At 39.0% G+C, this 26373-nt stretch overlaps 1 protein-coding gene across 6 annotated transcripts in view; it reads right to left on the minus strand.

Annotated features, from left to right (window-relative positions):
* Positions 1–26373, minus strand: part of STAU2 (staufen double-stranded RNA binding protein 2) — a 308588-nt gene that overhangs the window by 187030 nt on the left and 95185 nt on the right. For all 6 annotated transcript variants that reach the window (XM_082859013.1, XM_082859010.1, XM_082859012.1 and 3 more), the window contains 3 exons: positions 11056–11215; positions 9688–9795; positions 7415–7627 (listed from right to left, as the gene is read on the minus strand). In XM_082859013.1, the coding sequence (XP_082715139.1) occupies positions 7415–7627; positions 9688–9795; positions 11056–11215 (481 nt within the window). The remainder of the gene's footprint in view (positions 1–7414; positions 7628–9687; positions 9796–11055; positions 11216–26373) is intronic.

The following is a 26373-nucleotide window of genomic DNA, read 5'->3' on the forward strand; positions in this document are numbered from 1 at the left end:
TCCTTTTAAACTCTTTAATACAGTAGGAGTTGCTTCACAACTTCTATTCATCAAAAAACACCAAAAAGAATGTAAGAAGACAAGCCATGAACTGGGAAGAGATATTTGAAATACATGTAAGTTTAAAAAAAGATATACCCCGTATCCAAAATATATTTTTAAAAACTCCTAAAAAGTATTAAGAAAAAGACCATCTAAAATAAAAATGGGGAACTCCCTGGTGGTCCAGTGGTTAGGACTCTGCTTTCACTGCCAAGGGCCTGGGTTCTATCCCTGGTGGGGGAGCTAAGATCCCGCAAGCCATGAGGTGTGGCCAAAAAAAAAAAGTGTTAAAATAAAAATGGGCAAGACTTCCCTGGTGGTCCAGTGGTAAAGGATCCACCTGCCAATGCGGGGGACGTGCACTCGATCCCTGGCCGGGGAATTAAGATCCCACATGCCATGGGTCAACTAAGCCCGCACGCCACAACTACTGAGCTTGCATGCCTCAACTAGAGAGCTCGTGTGCGGCAAACTACAGAGCCCACTCGCTCTGGAGCCCATGCACTCTGGAGCCCACACACCACAACTAGAGCAGCCCATGCCCACAACTAGAGAGAAGCCCACGTGCCACAACAAAGAGCCCACGCACTGCAATGAAAGATCCTGCATGCCTCAATGAAGATCCCACCTGCCGCGACTAAGAGCCAATGCAGCCAAACATAAATAAATAAATACTTTTAAAAATAAAAGAAAAATGGGCAAATGAGATGAACAGATACTTAACAGAAGAAAAAAAACATATAAAAAGATAATCCATCTCATTGAGACTCAGAAAATGCATATTAAAACCACAGTGAGACACTATTTCATACCTATCAATTTAGCAAAAGAAGTCCAACAGCCTCAACTGGTGAAGGTGGGGAGTAACAAAAACTTACACAGTGCTGGTCATAATATAAACTGGAACACAATTTGGCAATGTCTAGTAAAGCCAATAAATAACCCACTCCTCAGTAGCCTCTTCAACTAGAAAACTGTTACCCAAATGTGCTAGCTCATTTGTATGGGAGTATCCACAGCTGCATTATTTGAAATAGCAAAAAAAGAAAAACTGGAAATAACCTAAACATTCATCTATAAAAGAAAAAGTAAATTATGGCATGTTCATACAATGGAACGGCATATAACAGTGACAATGAATTAAGTATTGCTACATACATCAAGATGAATGAATTTAAGAAAAACATGTTAAGTGAGAAAAGCAAGCACAGAAGAATATGTAAAGTATGATATAATTTATATAAAGCCCATTAAAACTACAAAACACTGGTGAAATTAAATAAGATCTCAGTAAGTGGACAGACACACATGTGAATGGATCAGCAGACGCAATATTCTTAAAATGCTGATTCTCTTCAAACTGATCTATCAATCAAATCTATCAAATCAATCAGAATCAATCTATCAACCCCAATCAAAACCCCAGCATGTGCTTTTGGGTAATAATTAATAAGCCAATACTTAAAATTCATATGGAAATGCAAAGGACAAATAACCAAAACAACCTTGAAAAAAGAACAAAGTTGGAGGAATCAGACTACCTGATTTCAAGATTTATTATAACGCTATAGTAATCAAGATAGTATGTGTGGTACTGGCAGAAAGACAAAGAGATCAATGAAACAGAACAGCATCCAGAAGTACATCCACACATATATGGTCAACAAAGGTGCAAAAGCCATTCAGTGGAGAAAGGGTGGTCTTTTCAACCAATGGTACTGGAACAATTGGATATTCACATGTAGAAAAGAACCAAAACTTCAATCCATACCTCACACAAAAGTTAACTCAAAATGGTTCATAGGCTTAAGTGTAATATCTAAAACTAAAACTTCCAGAAGAAAATATAGGGGAAATTTTTCTGGTTTGGTTAGGTAACAATTTCTTAGATACAACACCAAAATCACATTCAATAATAATAATGATAATAAACTGAACTTCGTCAAAATTAGTAACTTCTGTTCTTTAAAAAGGACAAGCCACAGGCTTGGAGAAATATTTGCAAACCACATATCTGATTAAAAAAAAACTTGTACCCAGAATGTATAAAGACCTCTCAAAATGCCGTAACAAATTTATATTTTAAATGTATTATTTGTTATTATTTAAATTATTACTTAAAACTTTTTAAGCGAGCAAAAGCTCTGAACAACACTTCAGCAAGCTTCATGTGCTGCTGCATATACAAAAAAATGCTCTATCATTAGTCACTAGAGGAATCTGAACCAAAATGAGATATCAATATGCATGTATTTGAACAACTGAAATTTAACTATACTATGTGTTAGAAAGGATGTGCAGATACTAGAATTCTCACGCATGGCTGCTGAGAAAACAAAATGGTTCAATCACTTTGAAAAACTACTGGCAGTTGCTCAAAATGTCGTATACCTACTAAATGACCACACCACTCTACTCCTAAGTATTTACCCAAGAGAAAAAAAAGCATATGCCCAGAAGACTTAGACACAAATGTTCACAGCAGCTTTATTTTTAATAGCCCCAAATTAGAAGCATCCCAAATATCCAACAAAGAGTGAATGGATAAACAAATTATGGTATATCCATTCAATGTAATACTACTTAGCAACAAAACAGAACCAACAATTAATAGCTGTGACAACATGGATGAATTTCTAAATTATTACACTGAGTGAATGAAGCCAGTCAAAAAAAAGAGTGGTTGCTTGGGAAGGTGAGGGGATTCCAAAGGGGAATGAGGAAACTTTGGGGAGCAATGGATAGGTTCATTGTCTTGACTGTGGTCATGGTTTCACAAGTGTATACATATACCAAATCATATCAAATAGTATGCTTTAAATATGTACAGTTCACTGTATGTCAATTATACCCCAATAAAGCTATTTTAGAAACCAACCAAATACCATTTTCCAGAAAAACAAACATGTAGTAAAACTGTAAGATTAGGAAATATTAAACACAAAACTAATGATGGCAGGTTACCTAAGGGAGGTGGTATCAGGATGTGACAGAAGAGGGTATACAGATAGCTTCAACCTTACCGAGAAACGTTCTATATTCAAGCTGGGTGGTAGGTTTTACTTACTCTTACTTAGTATGCTTTTTAACTTACATACACATCCTATATAAACCTTTTAGAAGGCACTCTATTTTTAACTTTATATAAGGTAATGTTTATGAATAAAACTTGATAAAAGCTTTTTTTTTAAGTTTATGTATAGCCTTTTTAGTGGCTTCTAAAAGGTTTAAAAACAAACAAAAAATAAACCTTTGCAAATCAAATATTTTTTTCTGCATGCAAACTAACTTTCTTCATATATTATTCCTAGAAATGAAGGTTTGCATGTCATATGGTCAGCACTTTATATCCACCTGTGAAAATTTACTCTAAAACAGGTATTAGAGACAAGGGTAATCACTAAGTTACAGTTTATATATGTTACACTAAACTCACAGAAGAGCCACTATATAGTCTTAGCTTTTCCTGTAGTTGTTGAGTCTCGACCATATCTAGCTTGGTGCTGCAGGTACAGCCTCTAAGTCAGATCCTGCAAGGTCCTTTAAATTATGTTTTGGGGATTTGGGGTTTTACCCAAAGAACAATGAGAAATTACGAAAAGATTTTAAGTAGAGGCATGACATGATCTGATCAGTATTTCTAAAAGACAACCCTTTTAGAAAGATCTTTTGATGTCAAAAGTACTTGTAGGAAGAAGGCCAATTAAAAACCTACTGTAGTAGTTCTGGCAAGACATGACTGTGAGTTGGATCAAAAGGGTGGCAGGGAATGGAAAGAAATGGACCAACTTAGGAAATATTTAAGTGATGGAATCAATAGGGTTTGATGATTGACTCTATACAAGGAGGTGGAGAGCTGCTAAAAATGACTCCCAGGATTCTGTTCCAGCAGCTGGACGGGGATGCCCGTCACTATGATAAGGAATATGCAGGAGGAGGAAGAGGTTCAGGAGGGAACGCGATGAGTTTTGGACAGAGTTTCAGGGGCCTGTGAACTATTAAGTGAGAGGCCCAATAGGCAGTGTCGAGCACAGAAGAATATTTGGGAATCATCTATATAAGTACTGAATTGAAACCCTAGAAGTATGAAGAGCAGCCTAGGAGAGAGTAAGAGAGGGAAAAGACTGAGAACTTCAATACTGCAATAGTTGGGTAGAGGGGGAGAAAAAAGAAAAGGAAAATTTTAGCTTTTGATAAAATACTGGTTTCTACTTCTACTTACATACCAAGAAAATGAAAAAAATATATACTGTAATAGAAGTATAGAATGACTGATAAGAAAAGACAAATACAGATAATGACCCGTAAGTCTAAGATTGAGATGCCAATGAAAAGGTAAAGGGAAGCTCTTGGGTCTCGCACTAGAAGATGTCCATGAACATGGTCACGTAAACATGTACTTCCAACGGTATGTTCTTTATTCCTGTTTAATTTGCCTATTTTATAAGAATGTCTGTAGGTTCCAAAGATGTTGTTGATACAGATTCCAATGACAAAGAACCAGATGCATAAATCCAATCAGAGAATAATGGAGTTCTGAGAACATTAAGAATGGCTGGTTCCTTCCCTTGACGGAAATTAACTACTAGCACCCTTGAAAATGAAGTTATTCCTTGGATAGCAAGTCTTAAGATTATCATTCTACAAACCAGTAAGGACAGTCTTATTCAGAAAACTTTATCTCCAACATGAGAAAACCTTCTTTGAGTCCTCGTCTTATAGAAGAGAAGCTACATTAAAGAACAGAATCTAAACCCAAAGACACCATCAGGGCAGTATTACATTTTAACAAGGTGACTCTGTAGAGTAAATTAAAATCCAAAAGGAGTTCACAACCAACCAGTTTCAAATGGGCACTGGCATCAGATGTGACTGGAACTGAAACCTGACTCTGCTCTGTGATCTTAGGGAAGTTTCTTAAACACCAAGAACCTCATCTGTAAAATGGGGATAATATCTACAGCACAGAGTGATTAAGAGGATCAAATGAGACAATGTGATAATTTCACTATTCTAAATAAAATCAAGGTAAATCATCAACAGCTATTTTCTCTACTTCTATTGCATAATAAGGAATGGTAGACCCTAGATGTAGAAGACATTTAGGGAAGTGACTAAAATGCTGAAAACCAAGACACCGTCCAAGCGGATCCACTTACTGGCCCAGTAAGTGGAAGGTCTGATCGTACTCAAAACTCTCTAGATTCCAACTCATTGTATGCATGCTGCTTTCTCAAAATAACCTTACATTTCAGAGAATATCTACAGACTTTAACATAAGACAGACATGGTACAAGAAACTCCAAGTGTGATGTATGTGAGGAAAATTGCAGGGGGCGAACCAAATCTGGGACTGGGGGAGGATCAGAGAAGGCATCCCTGAAGAAGTCAAGTTTAAGCTGAGATCTAAATGGTGGATAGGAAGAAAGTTCTAGAATAACATGCTTATATACTGGAGGTAGTAGCAAATTATTTTTAAAATTCAAAACGTTTCTCCCCCCCGTTTGTGGAATAACATTTAAACAATACTCTTGCTTTTAATGGCTATGGTTAAAAGTAACAAGAGTTATATTTATATTCTACTATAAAAAGTGATAGATCTTTTCTAGACTAAAGGCTTATTATTCTTAATTTATTAAGATCAGATTTAGTTTAATAGATTAGGTGGAGGTTAATGTGACCAGTTTTGCACTGCCATTCTGATGCAGAGCACTGTTCTTCCATCATGGAGAAGCTATAGATTTTATATGTATAAAGATTTAGGAAAACAGACCATGGATACATTCATGCACATATAAAATGTGAATAGAATTAGATACAAAATAACAATAGCTAATATTTATTGAGTACTTATTATTTGTATTGTTAATAAATATTTAATAATAATGACCAATGCATTCTATGTATTATTTCAAGTAACACATAACAATCCTGTGAAGCAAGTTCAATTATTATTCCTACTTTATAAATAGAGAAGTGAAAAGTTAGGTAACTTGCTCAGGTCACAAGGATTCACACTCCAAGGTCATTTTCTGACTCTGATGGCCATTTTCTTAACAACCATATCCTACTCCCTGACCATGTGGTTAGAGCATATAAATGAAAGCCAGTCCTCAAAACCACTATGACTCATGAGGAGTGGATCTATTTGGCGTTTATTTTTAGTCTACCTTGCAGCACAACGTAGAATGCTATTTCAGGAAATGCATAGTCTACAGCCTCTCAGTGAAGTAATGACAGTATTCAGTAAAAAGAACAAGTATTTATGTAGTTGTTTATACAGGTATTTGTGTATTTATGTAAATATGTCTGCATGTATTTTTAAATAAAGCAAAGGTACAAAAATCTAAAACCTACAGAAATATTTCAATTGTACCACTGCAGGATCTAAACAAAAGAAATCCATCAAAGATAAAATGTACTTCACTTCCGTCACCCTTGATGCTCTGAAGAAGTCTGCTAAATACGCGAGGCTGAGCTAGCCGCTCATGCGCTGGCAGTGTAAGGCTTTCTCTGGGAGCAGAGCTCTCGCTCCATTCACGTCACACACGCTGGGTGTCTGCAGGCACCGTTCTGTGCTAAGTGCTAATTCATCTCACTCCTCTGACCTCTGCCTTTTTTTTTTTTTTTTTTGGTTAACGTAAATAAAATCTGATTCAGTAAAAGAAAGAGTTACAACACCTTGAAAAGCCGTGTGCTCTCTTTGACACGGTATTCATGCCTGAAAGAACAGAAACCAAATCGCCCCGCTGACCTCCTAGGGCTGCTACGGGGATTAAATGAGATAAAGCATGTGAAGTGCTGGGACCGTGTCTGGCGCACTGAGCGCTTTCTATTTACTGGCTGCTTCTGCTGTCATCAGTGTGAGGATTACTCATATGATTATTACTCTGCATCCAACCCCCGTGTCCTGAAATCCTAAGCAGTCACCATACAGCAGTGTGGTCTGCAGAAAGAACACTGGGTTACAGATCAGTAGTTGTAGTTCAGGCTGCTGCACACAACAGGTGAATACAAGTGAGCAAATTCTCTGAATATGTCTCATAAAACCTTATTTGTAAAATGAGGGGTAACACCTGCCTTACAGAATCATGATGAGAATTTTACCAAAGGTAATCATGAATGGGAAAGTATTTTTTAAACCATAAAAAACTATAACTATTTAAGGTATTATTATTTCATGAACAAACACAGGTATACAAGTGTCTAAAAGCAAAACAGAATTGTCATTCATTTATAGACACATGTCCAACCCTGATTTTGGGACTGTTTATACCCCACAGGTTTAAGTGCCTGGCCTATGAAAAAACTTTTAGCTACAGATACTATAACGTTTACATAGTAAAACTAACGTTCACAAGCATATACTTACCTTTACTATTGTTTTAGGGCGTTTTTTAAAAAACAGTTTTGGCTTTTCAACCACAGGAAGAGGTGGAAGTTTCTTAAGCTCCTGCAGGACAGTGGTTGCAGCACGTTTCTTGGATAGTTTTTTGCTATTTCCCTCTCCTTCTGCAGAGAACTCTCCCACTGACACCCGAGTAACAAAGCTTTTCATATGTGGTGGTCCACTTTCTTTAATAACCTATTGAATGTAAGTAAAATATTCAGTACAGGCACTTAAGATGTGTTCTTATGGCATGAATCTTTCTTAATGTTCATATCATAATCAGGATTGAAATTATTAAGAATTATGCCAAAATCATAGATTCCTTCAATAAGGCTATATTACGAAGTCATTATACAGGGGCTATTCATTGATGATACTTACGATGCCTAAAGGAACTGAATTTGAAAAAACAGAAATCTAAATAAACACATTCAATTCATGGTCAAAATTGTGTTTTGCTAGCTTAAAACAGGCAATTCTAATTATGGTTACCCTGTTTCTTATGGAACAGAAAATTAAGAACATAAAACATACCATATTACATTAGGTACACAGGCCATCCAGAATGATAATTTGCATATAACTGTGTACATATCTTTCTCCTCTGTAAGAGTAAGTTACTGGAGTGCCAGGAGTTTTATAACCCATAAAGCATCCTGCATGTGGAAGCCTCTCAAAAACAGTTTATGTATGAAAAATAATCTAATTTTGATGGAGACCTCAACAAAGGCTGATTACAAAAAGGAATGTTTACGCTCTGTGACATGACCTTAAATAGGTAAGTAGATATGCCATAGAAATACCTAACTTTCTGGAGTAACGGATTATGAATCTGTCTGCTACAAATGTTCCTAAATCCTGAATTAATGTGCTCTTTTTAAACTATACCAGTTTTTGGAGGAAAAATGCCTTCCAAAACCTGAGTGCTTTATAGTCTCCTTCAAAAGTCTGACCTAAAAAAAACAAAAATACCCTATTTAAATAGTTTACCATTGAACATTATGTTAAAAATCTGCCTTCTAATATTGGACACCAATTAGGAAAACATACAATATCTCAATAATCCAATATTATTGGGGATAAGGAATTTATGATAAGCATACTTTCCAAGTAATTTAAGTTTACAAGTTGAAACACCAAAACTCTTTAACCACTTTGATGGACATCTTCCTCAATTAAAATATATACATATATACTTTACTGACTATTTAACCTTTTATTGTTCACATTAGATCATCATTATGAACATCAGATATTCTATACTATACTATATTGATGTCTCTAAGGACATCTAAGACTTTTAAAACTGTTCCTCTTCACTGTAGCCTTTAAAAGGCCCCATCTTCCAATGACTTTGGAGTTATATGCAATTACTTTTGATAGGTTTTCCATATTTTCCCTATCATTTCTTGCTGGGACCAACAGGCCCTCAAGTACATTCTCTTCCTGCTTTCCTCATTGTGCTGCCTTTAATCTCTATGGACTGAGAAATCAGATAACCCAACTTGTTAGGACTGTGTCTAAGAAAGCAAACAGGTTCCCAGTCGAGGTAAGTAGATCCTGCCAGTGAGAGTAAAATGTGGGAGCTTTCTAGTTGGCAAACATCACATAATTTGAAGGAAGATAGATACTCATCAACTGTTTCAGCTTATTTCCTGGGTTTGGCCTATTTTCTAGATATTTGAGTTGCAAAATTAGTGACCTCTTAATAAAGGAGGTATTATAACAATTTAACATTTTTTCTCTTTTAAATGTCACACAATTTTGAAAATATTTTGTGACATTTATCTAGCTGTAAACTAACGAGCTGCTTAATTACTTCTTGGTGACTTATTAGTAAAGGTTAAATTTAAACATATTTTGGCCTCCATAAATTTAGAAGAAATTAGATATTAATATATACATGTCACTAAATATTAACTATACTGAATATTTTCAATGTGATCTTATCAAAAACACCAAGTCTTATAGGTTACTACAAATTATCTTAAACTCAGCAAATAAATTTTATGATGAAACGTGAAATATCATGTACACAAATGGCTTAATACAGAAAAGGCAAAGAGAATCAGCAGGAATCCATAAGTTCTATTTTCTCAGGGCTTGTATCATTTCATGATAGAGAGTTCAAACGTCAGGAAGCACATCAATTCTTTCAGGATACTGAAATTTTATTTGTCAATCTTATTTGTTTGTTTATTTAAAATAATAAGGAGCAAGGAGGGAAAAATGGGAGATCTCTGCTGAACACATACCTCAAAACTGACGGGCATATTTCGCTTCAGAGCAATTTCAAACACTAAGCTGATCTCAGACTTATTTGCATCTTTGTCATCATCCATTTCTTTTCCTGATTCACCATTCTAAATCACAAAAAATAGGATGACATTGAATCTTCACTTTGTAACAAACTTTACATGTATTTAACAATCAAGAGAACCTATCTAAAATACAACAGGAAACAGGAAACCAGAAACTGGATCTTGTGGATTTCTATGTAACCACCATAGTCCAGGGCTTTGCTGTGAGGCTTCTTGTGATTTGGTTTTAGTTTTTTTCCTCAAAGTAGAAGGATAAATGCTGAGTGTGGAAATCTCTTACTCAACCATTCACTAATTTGAGTTTATCCTATATCCTCAGACCCAGTTCTCTTTAGAGACCTCCATTACACACACACACACACACACACACACACACACACACACACACTACCTCCACTGGTATATGATATTTAATCTTCTATGGAGACTAAGTTGCAGAAAGAGTGCAGGATGCAAACCAGGATTTCGGAGCTCTGTGCCAATCTACTTATTCACCTATTTAACACTTACTTCTGGAGGGCCTCACATATACTGAACACAGTATAAGCATTAAAGAGATCAAGAGACAGTATTCCTGCTGTCAAGAAGCTTATGACTTAGTGGGAAAACAGATAAGCAAACAGATAAGGGTCATAATGAAAGTGTACAAGGACAAAAATTCTAAGTCTGCCATTAACTAAGATAAATCTCAAAGGGGGAAGAACAACAGGCTTGAGGAAAGGGAAACTGTACAGGTTGAACCGCACAGTTTCAAATAACTAAGTGCAGAACTCGCTGAGAAGGTGACTTACTAGACACGCCTGGGCTGGAGATACTATTTTGAAGTCAACAGAGAAAGTAGCTGAAGGCATGGGAACGAGTGAAATTACTGAAGATCAGCCTCAATAACCTCTCTGGTAAAATAAAGTAGGACTAAAAAGTTCATAAAGATCTCCTCCACTTTAAACTCCTTGATTCTAGATTAATTAATACAATGTAATCCATGCTCAATAAACCGTAGCGTTCGATGCAAGGCCAATGAATATTATTTCTCATCCTTGCTCACATTCCCAAATCCTCCCTTGCCTGGAAACTCCACAGGGTGAGCCAAAGTGCTCAAAGGTAAGGTCATCCCAGCAGGAACACAAGAGTCTAATATAGCACACAGGTTAGCTGAGGAGCAAATCATAGCAGATCGCTACTCTGGTGGTCCTTCCTATCAGCAGAGATTTCCCTTATTTGTAAAAAAGCATTTGTTTGTCTTCTCAGTAATCTCCCTAGGCAACTATAAGAAACAGGCTGCCACATGCAGCACTGACCCACCTGAGCTGACTTTTCCGGAATAGGTTCATTCTGCAGTGCTTGAAGGGCTTTCATTGCAGCATTGTGTCTAGCAGCTTGTCGAGTCTTTCCTTCCCCAAAAAATTCATTATTTCCTACAGTCAGCTGAACATAAAAGATCTTGGGCATTGGGCAATGATACCTAAAGTAAGAAAATAAAAATATTACTGTTAGCTCAATAAAATCACTCTGTAGGGACTTCCCTGGTGGCTCAGTGGTTAAGAATCCACCTGCCAATGCAGAGGACATGGGTTCAATTCCTGGTCTGGGAAGATCACACATGCTGTGGAGCAACTAAGCCCGTGCGCCACAACCACTGAGCCCGCGCCCTAGGGCCCGCGAGCCACAACTACTGCTGCACGCCTAGAGCCCCCGTGCTCGGCAAGAAGAGAAGCCACCGCGATGAGAAGCCCGCGCACTGCAACAAAGAGTAGCCCCTGCTCAACGCAACTAGAGAAAGCCCATGCACAGCAACAAAGCCCCAACGCAGCCCCCCCCCAAAAAAAATCACTCTATAATCATTAGTAAGATTTATTTTCTTTAAAATGACACCAACCATAGAATGCACTATACCCTCTTATTAACCCCAATAAAATTTTTTTTGTTCGTTTATTTACTTATTTGGTTGCTCAGCATCTTAGTTGCGGCAGGTGGGCTCCTCAGTTGTGGCTGGCAGGCTCCTTAGCTGCGGCACGCATGTGGGATCTAGTTCCCTGACCAGGGATCGAACCCGGGCCCCCTGCAGTGGGAGCTCAGAGTCTTAACCACTGCGCCACCAGGGAAGTCCCCCCAATAAAGATTTAACCTCTCGAATGTATTTATAAAAGATAAGATGTGAGTCAATATGTCTATCGATAATAAAGTATATATGCTGATCTCCATGAAAAACATATCTTAGAAAACATTGAACATAAATATTGTAAAAATTATTTAATTATATCACAGAAGACTTCCTGGCAAGAAGTTTTCAGTCACATTTTGACAGAAGTGAGCCAAATGGACTGGTGCTGAAGGACTGGGGCCTGCCACAGAGGTGGGCGACAAGCAAGACCATTTAGGTGACAACACGCAGATCACTGTGCTTTCAGCAGAAGATAATTATGATTAGACATGGGAAGAACAGCAGCAGGATGGAGCTCCTACTGCAAAGTAATAAGTACTTTGCAAAGTAATAAGGAGATCAGAGTCAACATAAGAAAGAGTGGAGAGTTTAAGCCAATTCTTAAGCAGAAAGAATCACAATAAAATGTATTTAAGGTGAAAATTTTTAGCAGGTTTGTGTTTAATGTGACTGAGGTAAGGATGCGTGACTAGAAAGCTGCAATGATGCAGACATGAGGGGATAAAGGGGGCTGTAAGAAGAAAGAACAAACTTAGGAGAAATTAAGAGGATATGCAATAAAATCCATTAATTTAACAATTATTTATGGAGCACCTTCTTATGATGGGGGAATATCACAGTGAACAAAAACACACATTAGAGTGGAGAAGACAGACAATAAATAAGATAAATATGTAGAATATCTAGTATGTTAGAACTACATGTTGAATAGAAAAAGAAGGAAAGGTTCAGAAATGTCAGGTGGGGTGGGACGGGGGGGGGGGGGGTTAGACAGAGTGGCCAGTGAGTGTCTCATTGAGAAGATGACAATTGTGTAAAGGCCTGATATAAATGAGGAAGGAAACCACACAGATACGTGTTCAAGTAATTCAGAGGATTCCCACCTGGTTAGCATCAAGGGAGTAAAGGAAGGAAAGCTAAGAGATGGGAAGAGGTGGCCAGATTCCACAGGGCCTTCCTTAGAAATTACTGTAAGGATCTCACTTTTACCCGGAATGAAATGGCCAGATTTTTTTTTTTTTTTTTTTGTGGTGCGCGGGCCTCTCACTGCTGTGGCCTTTTCTGTCGCGGAGCACAGGCTCCGGACGCGCAGGCTCAGCGGCCATGGCTCACGGGCCCAGCTGCTCCGCGGCATGTGGGATCTTCCCGGACCGGGGCACGAACCCGTGTCCCCTGCATCGGCAGGCGGACTCTCAACCACTGCGCCACCAGGGAAGCCCCAAATGGCCAGATTTTAAAGAGAGAAGCAACATAATCTGACTTCCATTGATTGGAAGCATCATCTATTATGTTGAAAACAGACTGTAGGGGAATGATGACAGGAGCAAGGAGATCTGTTAAGAGGCTACTGCAATAATACAGAAACCTGAACTAGGGTAGCAGCTTCGGAAGTAATGAGAAGTACTTGGATTCTGGATGAATTTCAAAAGCGGAGAAGATGGGTTTACCCAAGGACTAGCCATGGAATATGAGAGAGGCGTCGAGGAAGACCCCAGGGTTTCTGACATGAGCAACTAGACAGTGGAGCGCCCGTGCGTTGAGTCGGTGAAGACTGCGAAAGGAATGGGTTTGTTGGGATCAACAGCTCTGGGGTGGAGATGTTAAATTATTCAGTCTGTTAGACATCCAAATGAAGATGTCAAAGAAGACAGGCAGATTCATAAGTCTGGACTCCAGGAAAGAGATCCAAGGCGGAGATAGAATTTGGGTATCATCAATATGTCGGCGAAATTTAAAGCCACAAGACAGTGAGAACTCTGTGGGAGGGCGTGACTGACAGGAGGAAAACCAAGCAAGCAGAGTGCCCTTCCTGAAGGCCAAATGGGAGAAGTGTATCTAGCAGGAGGGAGGAGTCAGTCGTGTCAGATGCTGCTCACACGTCCAGTGAAATGCTGACTGAGAACTGTGACCACTGGACTGGGCAAGTTAGCAAAACTAACAGATTCGATTTTGATGGAATGTTGGGTGTATAACTGCAACACTAAAACATTAAGTTAAAAATCACTCCTGTGCTGCAAAGCGTCTCTTTTCAAGCAAAGAGAAGCCAGTCGAGGTCTTACTGAAGTTGTCGATGATTATTGGACATCCAAGTGGCAGAGCTCTATATTCAACCTGAGATAAACTGCATAGAGCCCACTCTGTAAGAATTCACAGGCAGATGGGACTAATCAGTGAAGGTTTACTGAAGGTGAAGGACTAGAAATGTACGTCGGTACTGAAGATGCAGATTTGGGAGGTAATAATTGAAACCATGTTGACTGGATAAGCACCTGGAAAGGGTAAGTGTAAAAGAACCAAAAAAGACAGCCTAAGGCTGGGATCTGACTAATGCCCACGATCAAAAGGCAGGGGAAATAATAGACAGCAGCGAAGGAGATGAAAGAGGGTCAGAGTTAGAAAAGAAATTATAACACAATGTCAGGGGAAGGGATAATCAACAATGTCAAATGTTGTGCAGAAATCCAGAGTGAGTATGAAAAAAAAGAAAAAGTCACTGTTTTAAATTTTGTCAATTTTCTTGGCCCACAGTTTTCTATTAAGATAAAATACTTTAAACGTGTTTTTACTGTATGTCATATGTTCTCATTTTTAATTGGCAAATATAAAGAAGTTAAAGGAAGAAAAAAATCACTTATAGTAAAAGGTATTTTTAACGTGCAGAGACTAAAAAGCATTAAAACCACCATCTTTTTTGCTCTTTGACTGCAGTAACTAGTGATGCATTGAAGTACACAATTTCCTATTACCTATTTTATTTTAGATCCCTTTAATGCAGAAATTTTGACAGACTAATATCATCAATGCAGGTTATTTTCATTTTGTTTCCCACAAAATTCAGTTTTCCCACCTCCACAGAACTTTATACCTATTTTTAACTGGTTTCACTCTAAAACTTCAGAACAGACAACCTGAAATCAGAAATTTACTTCTGGACTGAGATCCCACATGGCAAGCTTTCCCCACAGAGCAAATGTTTACAATTAATTATACACTTCTGAAAATAGAGGTCCACAACTGGAATGCTAACAGACCTTTAACTATGGTGCAGGGAGTGGGCGCCACTATAATCACTAAGGCCTGCTGACAATTACAAAACTCATTTCGGTTTGCCACAGAGACAAACAAAATTTCTGTTCATTATAACTTTACTGGAATATGATGTCATAACACATAACCATACTGAAACAATCTGCTGATTTTCAGACCAAAATATTAATTGCACACTAAAGAGCCCTTGGGGCCTCTTCCTTTTGGGGCATCAAATATGGCTCTATGTACGTGCATGTGCCTGATGTGGATACGTATGTACATATATATTATACTGTACAAATATCAGAGGGAAAATTAGGTATGTTGCATTTTTAACATAAAAAGTAAAATATTCTAGCACTAACAGCAGGAAATACCAAGACCCGACGCCTGACTTGTTTCATTCCAGTTTCATTCCATCCTCTTACTTAACAATGATTCTTAATAATCTACCCCACGTGGTTTGAATACCTTATATATCACATCTCCTCATATCATCATGACAATTAAGATTAACCAGAGCACTCTCATTAATGGCTCCCAGATTGAATTACAGGAGAGAAGATGAAGAATTCTTTTCGTGTTAGGTCCTGGTCTCTAAGTATTCATTTCCCTTGGTAAAGAAGCTCAAAGTTTACTAACTTGAAAGGTTGATAGGCTCTATTTAATGGAGTTCCTTTTTCTATTTTTATTTATTTCTATTTTTATTTATTTATTTCTGGTAAAGTGCTTCTAATAAGTGATGCACTTATTTCCACAAATTAGCACATACATACTTACCTAATCTTACACTGCTGTTCTTGAATGATTTTCCTCAATTAGAATTTTATGATCAGTGCTTAGATCCCTATCTTTTACTGTTAAAAGATGAGCCATGGGGCTTCCCTGGTGGTGCAGTGGTTGAGAGTCCGCCTGCCGATGCAGGGGACACGGGTTCGTACCCCGGTCCGGGAAGATCCCACATGCCGCGGAGCAGCTGGGCCCATGAGCCATGGCCGCTGAGCCTGCGCGTCCGGAGCCTGTGCTCCGCAACGGGAGAGGCCACAGCAGTGAGAGGCCCACGTACCGCAAAAAAAAAAAAAAAGATGAGCCATGAAAACTCACCCATCCAGGCTATTAAAGTTTCAAGGTCAAACGGCTTCTACCCTCAGCCTCCGAAGTATATTTTATAAAGTGTGATCCCGATTTCGTAGGAATCATCTCTAGGGCCTGTTACAAATGCAGATTCCTGTGTTCTAACCCTGACCTGCTGAATCAGCCTCTGAGGATGGAACAAGAGTCTTCAGTTGCACAGGTTTTATTGGTGGGTTTGCACACTAAAGGCTGAGACACCTGCTCCTCAGGTCAGCACAGCCTACAATGTGGCTGATGCGACTTGATGACTGTTTCACACCCCATGCAAGCAAAGGACTGCACACGTTCCTTATAGCACCACGGTTAGGTTTCTTACATCTCTTTCTCATTTAATCCTCATGGCAGCCTGGTGAGACACATGCCCCCATGGTCACCCTGAGAGGTAGCAAATCTCCCCAACAAAGTTGCTGGGCGTCAAACTCAAGTCTGCCTAACTTCAGAGCTTAGGAAACTCTTAAGTAGTTTCCCGAAAATCTGCTTTATCTTCTTCTATTTTTCTTCATATACGTTTATTAAACTAGCTATGTCCTTGGCGGGCCAGAGAAGCTAATGCAAGGGTTCTTTCTAACCTAATAAGGTCCACAAACAGACTTCAGAGGTGCCTTACCGAGTAGGTGCTGAACAAACAGACCTCCACAGTGAAACTCTATGTTTTTAGGGTACGTCAAGCCAAGCAGGGACACAAACAGGCAGGAGCGAAAGGTCAGAAAAATGGGCTCATGTGCCACACTGCCTGACAGTGTAAGTTTTATAAAGGCTGTTTGTTAAGACCTCTTTTTTTTTTCCCTATTCCTCTTTGCCCTCTGTCCACCGGAACTTTTATAAAAAACAAACAAAATTTCAAATAAAAGAAAATAAAAGTTTCCCTTTCTTTAGATCTCAAAAAAGTCTTTAGATTTGGCCTGTCTTCAAGACTTCACAAGTCACTACAAGAATAAAGAAAGAATGATATTTGGCTCCTTTGAATTAATACTTGGCATTCCTTATACAGTTTTGTTTTGGTTTTTGAGCAAAGGGAAGATTTTACATTCTTCCATAGTATTCCTACAAGAATATGTGTATTCTTATTCTTATATTTGACTTGTCAGTTATAACAACTTTCCATACCATAGATCCTTGCCATTCTCCCTAAATCTACCTCATTAATGCCCTCTTTGTGGACTCATTTTGTGTTTATCTTTCTAAACAACTAAAATCCTCCCTACCATTCTGTGACTGCCTTCTCCATCATCTCCACCTTCCTAAGTATCATCTTTACAAGGTGAGAAAGACATATTCCAAATAACATTAGAACTTTTAAAAATTGAAAAATAATTGCCTCATTTCATTTGATAGCATTATCATAAATCTCAGCCCAGCTTAAGCGTTCATGTCTCCTCTACAGGTTTATGTCTTAAATATATGAACGTGTTATCTTCTGATCTAATAAGGAGAGGCTGTGGATTTCTGTGTTTACTTCTAACATTGACTGAAAACAGAAATGTCACTTAATCTTTCTATCTCAGTTTACTTATCTGTAAAATATTTGCAGAATTTATGTTTAAAGAACTATAAAGGCCAAAACTTAGAAATCAAATGCCCTGCTGATTATTTTGACTCTTTGTACATGTTTTGGCACAGCTAAGCATTCTTTTTCTTGCTATTGAAAAATAATAGGTTTTATCATAAAGCTATAAAATAGTCCTTGGCACATTTTCAAGCTTGTATGTATATAAAACGTCTAGATAGGAGAGAGTTCTTTCTCTATTCACATCTATAAATTTTGAAGCTATATCTTTTATGGGATCTGAATGTTTAGTCTTGAGAAATTTCAAAAATTAGGATCTATCAGAAGAGATTCACAGGACGGCTGAAAATAAGCTTTAAAAGAGATGTAAGGATATTCTATTCTATTTGTAGAATTATAATTATGTTTAAGATGCATAAGGGAAAATATAGAAAGATATGCACTAAAGGCTGGGATAGGGTGTTTTGAAGTGATGGAATTATAAATGATATATTCTTTCATAATTTCAAAATTTTAAAAATAATATGGTTATACTGGTATATAAACAAAAGAAAATATTTTATTGAAGTAAGTCTAGTCCCTGTCCAAACAAAAGTAAACCTGCGCTCAAAATGTAAATTTGATGAATCAGTGGAATGACTTGTGGAATACAGACTACGAGCCACAAGAGTCAATGGTTTGTACTGTGCCACTGACGCCAGTATCACAACAGGACTATGGAAATCAGAGCATGCTATCAACGAGCACCACTTTATAAACACACAATTACCACCCTCGATCCCAAACTTGGATCCAGCATAAAACTATTCTTGCCCCTTCCCTAAATGGATATCTAGACAAATCATCATCACCACCATCACCATCATCATGATTACAGCCGACACACAGAACTCACCATGTGCCAGCCACTATCTGAAGCTCTGTGCATACTCATCTCTTTCAGTCACAGTAACAACCTCAACTTCACTTCACACGCATGGAAATGAGGAACAGAGGTGTTCACTTATTTGTCCAAGGCCACCCCACTTGAGCCAGTGTCTGAACCGAACAGTCTCACTCCAGAGGCTATGGGCTTAACCCCTACACTATGCTGCGTCTGAATGAACTGGATAAATGAGTACTTTAAACTGCAGAGCCACTAACTATAAACTTTGGAGAGGTCATGATAGACTTGGAACATCAAGGCAATTTAAGCCAAACTTAGATCAGTGGTCACATCAGTTCCAAAGAGAAAGCTGGGGCACCGTAAGCCCAGGAGACCGAGCTGTTGGCAGCACCACTGCTCTCTCTCACGCTCTGCCTCCTCTAGTAACCCACCTTTCGGGAACCCGTGCTTAAACGCTAACGTTCCCATGAGGGAACTGCAAGTCAAAACCACAATGACACACCACTGCACACCCGCCAGGATGCTTACAGCTGTGCAGCCGCTGCTGTTCCTTAAAAGTTAAACACAGAATTACCATCTGACCCAGCAAAACTGAAGAGAAAGTTTTGAAGGTGTGTAAACAAAAATGGGCACACAAGTGTTCATAGCAGCATTATGCATAACAGCCATAAAGGAGAGAGAACCCAGGGCTTCCCTGGTGGCGCAGTGGTTGAGAGTCCGCCTGCCGATGCAGGGGACACGGGTTCGTGCCCCTGTCCGGGAAGATCCCACGTGCCGCGGAGCGGCTGGGCCCGTGAGCCATGGCCGCTGAGCCTGCGCGTCCGGAGCCTGTGCTCCGCAACGGGAGAGGCCACAACAGTGAGAGGCCTGCGTACCGCAAAAAAAAAAAAAAAAAAAAAAAAGGAGAGAGAACCCAAAGGGCCACCCAACTGATGAATCAAGAAACAAAATGCAGTGTATCCAAACAATGGAGTACTGAAGAGCCATACAAAGGACTGAAGCACTGATACATGATACAATGTGCGCGAACTCTGAAAACATTACACTAAGTGAAAGCTAGACACAAAGTCTACATATTGTATGATTGCATTCAGATGAAATGTCCGGAATAGGCAACTCCACCAGACAGAAAGTAGATTAGTGGTTGCCAGGGGCTGGGAAGAGGGCAAGTGGGGAGGAACTGTTCAGGGGTAGGGGGATTCTTAGGGGCATGATGAAATGTTCTGGAATTAGATAGTGGTGATGGTTGTCCAGCACTGTGAATGTGTAGTGATTCAGTGTACTGAACTGTACACTTTAAAGTAGTTAAAATGGTGAATTTTATGTGACTGTGAGTTTTACCTCAATAAAAACCAATTTAAAAAAAAAAATGTTCATACTCCCTAAGGTTCAAACTTCTGTTTCTCATAGGCAAGACAGTCTTCCTAGGTGATGTCACCTGTTCCTATTTACATTCTTGGCAGACTCCCAGAAATTAGCCTGCCAAATTGGGGGAGTGCAAGGGAGAGGGAATAAAAGTCATCCCTCCCTTCTGAACACTCAGAAATTAATAACCTCGTCTTCTTCCTGCCCTTGTTTGATTGCCAGGGGTGGGGGTTGGTGGGCGTATGTGGATTAAATTATTCAAAAAATATTTATTAAGGACCTAATTCATGCCAGGGACTGCTTTAATCCCTAGGGATGGTAGACAGGCCTCAGGAGACAATCAATCAACCAATCAATCAAACAGTATCAACTAGTAAGATGGGCTAGGAAGAAAAGTAAAGCAGAACAGAGAACCTCTTTTAGGATGTGACATTTGAATAAAGAGGTGGTTGGAGTAAGAATTCTAGGTATGGGGATGCCTGGAGGAAGACGTGTTCCTAGCAAATGAGATAGCAAGTACAAAGGCCCTGGGGTGGTAACATATGGGGCATTTTTTGAGAAACATCAAGTGTTCTTATACCTGGAAGAAGTGAGTCAAGGGGTGAGGGGCAGAAAACTAGTCACAACTTAATCCCACATGTGATGGAAGCCATCGTAGGGCTTTAAGCAGGGAAGTGACACAGTCGGACTTATTACTTAAAAGTCTCTCACTGCTGTTTGCCCAAAGAAAGGCAAGAAGAGGGGGGCTGGCAGGCCACTGCATAGTCTAGACAAGTCATCTGTGAACACAGGAAACTGAATTGCCCAGAAGAATACAGGGGACTGCCGGCAGCGCTGAAAGCCACCCAAGGGCCGTGTTCATTATTTCAAGATGGGACCAGTCAGCACAGTTACGTTTTTCTGTAGCTTCCTGGGTACAAGTACAGAGTCAGAGGAGCTGGACTTAACCAGTTACAGTTCTGCTAAGGATGAGTGATCATTCAAGCAGGGAAGCACTGGAAAGCACAGGAATTAAGTGACTGACTACAGGACTGCTGAGAAAAGAGTGATAAACTCCAGGGAGATGCAGCCCTGCAGAACTTGGCAAGTTAGTAAAGGCTGCAACCACCCTGAACCTCTGCTCAGTGTTTTCCCTAAGCACAGGTAACAGAGGACACCCCCTATTTCCTGCCACCCCACTGGACGGCGGGCGTGTAGCAGGAGCAGCCAGGCGTGCCTCTCACGTGGCGGCCGACGCCCAGTGCTAGAACTTGGGACAGTAAAGAAGGGTCCCCGGCAGAGGAAGCTGGGGGCTCTCTTGCCAGGGTGTGCTGTCGCTGTGTCCCTCCAGGTACCGCAGCAAACCGTCTGAGACAGGTAAATGGCTGGCACCACGGGCAGCCCAGTGAGGAGTGACGGTACAGGAATGGGGGTGGGGTCCTCAGGGCAGCATTTCTCAGAGTGTGGGTCCCACACAAAAACCATCAGAGTCCTCCTGGAGGGGTCTAGGAACACCTGTGAAAACGCACAGTCAAGGCTGACAATCAGACTCTTTGGCGAGTCCAGGAATCAACATGATTACCAAACAGCCTTGGTGATTTTTATGGACGCTGAAGACAGAGAGCACCTCCTTACAGGGGTCTCCTTCCCTTCCCTTGCTTGTGAATACGAAGACTTTTCACTCCTGAATGTTAACTTGGTCCCATCTGCCTTATTGAATTCTCCTGCCTGCCTCTAACAAGTTTTTAGTTCTCTTGCAATTTTCCAGGTAATCACAACTGATGCGCAAAAAAATGATACTTCTTCCTATTTCTTTCCACATTTCATTTCTTTTATTTTCCCTAATTGCGTGGGTTCATACCTCCAACTGAATACCAAACAGCAGTTGATAACGGATGGTCCTGTTTTTTACTTTAATGGGAATGTGGCTAGTGTGCCCTCATTAAGCATAACGCTGGCAGTTGAGGTGGGTTAAGATGGGATGGGATGGGACTTCCCTGGCGGTCCAGTGGGTAAGACTCCATGCTTCCACTGCAGAGGACGTGGGCCCGATCCCTGGTCGGGGAACTAAGATCCCACATGCCTCGTGGTGCGGTCAAAAAAAAAAAAAAAAAAAAAAAAGAAGGGATGCTCGTGGTGTGTGTGTGTGTGTGTGTGTGTGTGTGTGTGTGTGTGTGTGTGTGAGACAGGGAGAGAGTATGTGTGGGTGCATCTACAGAGTACACAGTTCACAGTGTTAAAGTAATATTCAGTTATTCATAATGTATTGGATTTTCTAAGTTGAGAATGGATTTTTTATGTCTTTTCAGCATCTGTGTAGTTGACAATTTTTACTTTTCATCTCTTAATAAGGTGAATTTTATTAACATATTTTCTAATCGTGAAACAATTTTACATTCCTAGAATAAATCCCACTTGGTTACGGTGGTTCTTCTTTCAATGTACCGCCAAATTCTGTCTGCCAATATTTCAATTAAGATTTTTCCATTGATATTCTACAAATAATATTGATCTGAAGCTCTATCCTTTGTTGTTATCTCAAACTCACATTGCTGAGCTAGACACCAAGGTTATTTTTGGTTGCCCAGAATAATCTGTTTCCAGTTTTCCGAAGGTTCAGTAAGATTCCCCTGTGAAACCACCGAGGTCAGGTGCTTTTCCTTCAGGGTGCTGGGCGAGGGGTGGCAGTTAGCTATTCCAATCCTTATCCTTTTACATCTAGAGCAACCGGTTCTTTATTTTCTCCTTTTGAGGTCACTTTTGATCATTTATATTTTCCTACAAAAGCATCCCATCCATCCAAGGCTCTGAAATCGTCTTCCATGAGTTAAACAAAGTAGTCCTTTGTGAGACTCTTCATTTCTTGTGCATCTGCAGTGTTCCCCCATCTCAGACCATGGTTTGCACATCTGTGCTTTAAACTCAGAATTGCATGCCTTGATTAGGCTACATATTTAAATATTGTATTGGTTCTAAAAACAAGATATTGGATTCTGAATATTTTTCTATTATTCTTCTGTTTTCTAATTAATCTATTTCTACATTCATTTTCCTTCCTCAGACTTTAGTCATCCCTTTTCTAACTTCTCACAGTGGATATATAATTAATTTGCAAGGTATCTATTAACATAGCTTTAAGGTTAATGAACCTGCCTTCTCATAGGCTTTATGTTGTCTGAACTGTCCTGTCTTCAAGAGGGAAAAACACTATACAGTGTTTCCTAAATATTTTTGGTAATGAAACCCCTTTGTAGCGAACTCGCATGTGTATTCTACAAAACACACTTGGAGACATGCTGCCTTAGTTAAGAGTCTGTGTATTCCCACAGGTTATTGTTTAATCTGCTAAAAGCTTTTTATCTTGAATATAATAAAGATTACTTAACATTTTAAGAAATACAATTAAAAATGTTTATCAAGTACTTTTACAAGCTTGATAAACTTAAATAAACACTCAGAGAGTGAACAGAGGAAAAGATCTTCAGATTACATTAAGATCAATTGGATTTAAGCGCCATCTACTCAATCTATAAGCTGTTTGGGTAAGAGGACTTATTTTCTCTAAGACTCATCAGTAATATGAAAGATTTTGTCTGTATCAACTTTCTCAATCTGATTCAAGTGGCAAATAAGGGGGAAATTATAGTATTTTTCATGCAATATCATAACATATCTGTGCATTTACTTAGGAGCAATTTTCAAATATGTATGTGTATGTGCACTTGGAGTGCACTTTGCACTTCAAAAGCTTTTGTAAAATGTTTTAAAGGAATACAATTTAAAATTTTAATACGTACTCACTAAATTTTAAAACGTACTCACTAAATACGTACTCACTAAATACTCACTAAATACAGCAGATCCTTAGCTTAAGAAAATTATGGAAAATGTGGCTTATTATTTCTTTGAGTTGTAAGAAGATTCTCATTATTCAATTCCATCAACAGATCATCTTTGATTAAGAGCTGTCTGAGAATGTTCTTTCAAGACCACTGGTGAAGAAAATCTCTCAAATCCTTCCCAGCAACAAAATGGTTCCTGAGACTGGTTCTAGAAAATATTTTAAATGTTTCTGTTTCTTCATTAGCTTAAGCCCCAAAGTAGATGGTTTTGAGAAGTTTGAATTTTTATAAAAATACAAACATAACAAATCATAAATTTAGAAGGGGTTTCACACCCTGTGCGGATAAACTAATTTTGTAATGTCTAGAATAAGAGATTCAAATAAATGCATGATAGAGTCTGCACCGGAATCTTCCAAGAGCTTTAGAAATTGCTTGCTTTGTTACAATGTCCAACCCAGACGTCTACTCCAGTTAGCCTTTGCTGATCAGAATTAACTATCAACTTTGGATGCTTGCCCACTTCAAATACTCCCAGAAGCAACATGGAGACATTACATCAGCAGCATTGCAGAAAGATTAATGTGCTTTGTTTGGAGATGCAAACAGTAATTACGCGCACTGCATACTTCTAGTACTTTATCTTTTTTACCCAAATCTAAGTGAATCTACTTGTACATTTGCATATAGTTTAATGACAACAATAATGTGTAGTTAACCGATATTCACTGGAATATAAAAAATTTACTTGGTATTTTCCCAGCTAATTGTTTTTACAGCTTGACTTCACTTATGCGTTAGCTACATTCATAAAAAGGTTTACATAAAGCAAATATTTTCATACTGAATCCCATTTTCCACTGTTGCCGGGTATTAAATCTTGAGCTGTATTTCTACAGGAAAATGTTGGCTCCAACACATAAAAATTATAATTAAACATCTAAAGATGTATGCCAAGAAATAGGTACATTTAATCAAGTATTTTATAAAGTACATTTTATCCTCTCACCTGCAATAAAGATTAATCAAGTGAATAACCATTCTGTTTCATATTCCCACGATCGTTAGAAGAGCATATACATTAAAGCTCCACCAACAACAACAAATGCGGAGTTTGGGTGACTTCATAGCAACTGAAAGTAGAAATATAATCTATTAGCTGAAATTGCCACATGGAGGTATGCTGTCAGGTAGATTCAGGCAATGCAAGTAGTCTCAGATTATTGATAATAATCATTGAAAAGTCTTAGAAATTTCTTCTGGTTATTGGTAATACACTTGGCATTTTATTATGATCCATACCAGATGATTTACTGGAATTACACCGATCGTTGGAGCCAATAGCACCCTCTAACTCAAAGATTACTTTTCAAAGAAATGGAAAAAAGGACTTTCTCAACTACCTGGATCCTTTTACAGTATAAGAAGTGTAAAAAGCACCTTTTGCTAAAATAGAAGAGTACCTGGGACCTTTAGAAAACTCTCCTACTTTTAACTACAAATACTCGGAGGTAATGCTAAGCAATTGAATTTTCAGTCATTTTAAACTAACTGTTTAACTTTTCTGCACAAATCCTCCCAGGAATACTATGTGGAATGCAGTTCTCTATGCTCTCCTTTCCCCGTATCGCTGCAGATGATCTCGGTACGCTTTTCGTCATTATACTATAGTATGAGTTGTGCCTTATTCCAGGACATGCACTAAGCTGAGAATCACCACATCTTCTTCATCTCTGCCATGAACCCTGAGGCAAAAACATGGCATGGCAACAAATCAGACGATATCGGTAAAGCTGTGACACTGATATTCAGTCTGACTACCACACACAGGAAAAGGCTAATACTTAGAACTGTACAAGGCTAACAGTTCCAGCCTCTGATTATGATGGTTTATTCCTGCTCACAATATGGATAAGAAATTGCATTTCAGTCATGCTGCGAATTTCCTTGTGTGTGCGAAGGAGCTTTTGAGGTTACTGTGTACTGCAAGTTACACTCTGTGCCAGAACACAGGAGGAAACTATAGTTGTTTGTCCTTCTTCTTTCTTGGCAACTAACCCATCGTCCTTCTCAGATACGCCACAGTGTTTCTATGATACTTCAGCCCCTCTCATGTATTTTTTTTTTATTCCCCATAAATAACCTAGGGGCCTTGCCACCAGCTCCACGTTACTATGTCTGCTGCGGCAGGCCCGGGAAGGGCCGCAGTGACGCTGGCAGGCCTCTAGGCTTTCACTTCACATGCTCGGTGGCAGCCCCGTCAGGGCTCCCACCATACCGGGGAGAAGAGCATCCCGTGTCTCCCTAGGAACACTGCCCATTGGTTCATCAGTCATTCGAGATGCCAACGCGCTTCAAAATATCAGGTAGTGTTCAGAAGACACATTGACGTGTCCAGATATTATGAAAACCAGGAAAAACCAACTAAATAAATATTCAGATGAATCTAATGTAAAATAATGAATATTACTTTTACCACAACTTTTAAAATTCTCTGTTTTGTGTCTTAAGGGACATCTATTTACATGTTTGGGTTATTCTTCTATCCATATAAACTATTCTGTGACCTGTCAGTCAACCACAGTGTAGGAGTCTAGTAACTCATTTATCTTTGAAGAAGTGCATCTTGACCAGAGACTGTGAGAATGCCAACAAATAATGAGAAAATAAAGAAAGCGAGAGGGTCAAGGCTCTGATAACTGAAGCCAAGAAAAAG

This window comes from Leucopleurus acutus (assembly GCF_964270905.1).
Source record: "Leucopleurus acutus genome assembly, chromosome: 17".
Taxonomy (NCBI): Eukaryota; Metazoa; Chordata; class Mammalia; order Artiodactyla; family Delphinidae; genus Leucopleurus; species Leucopleurus acutus.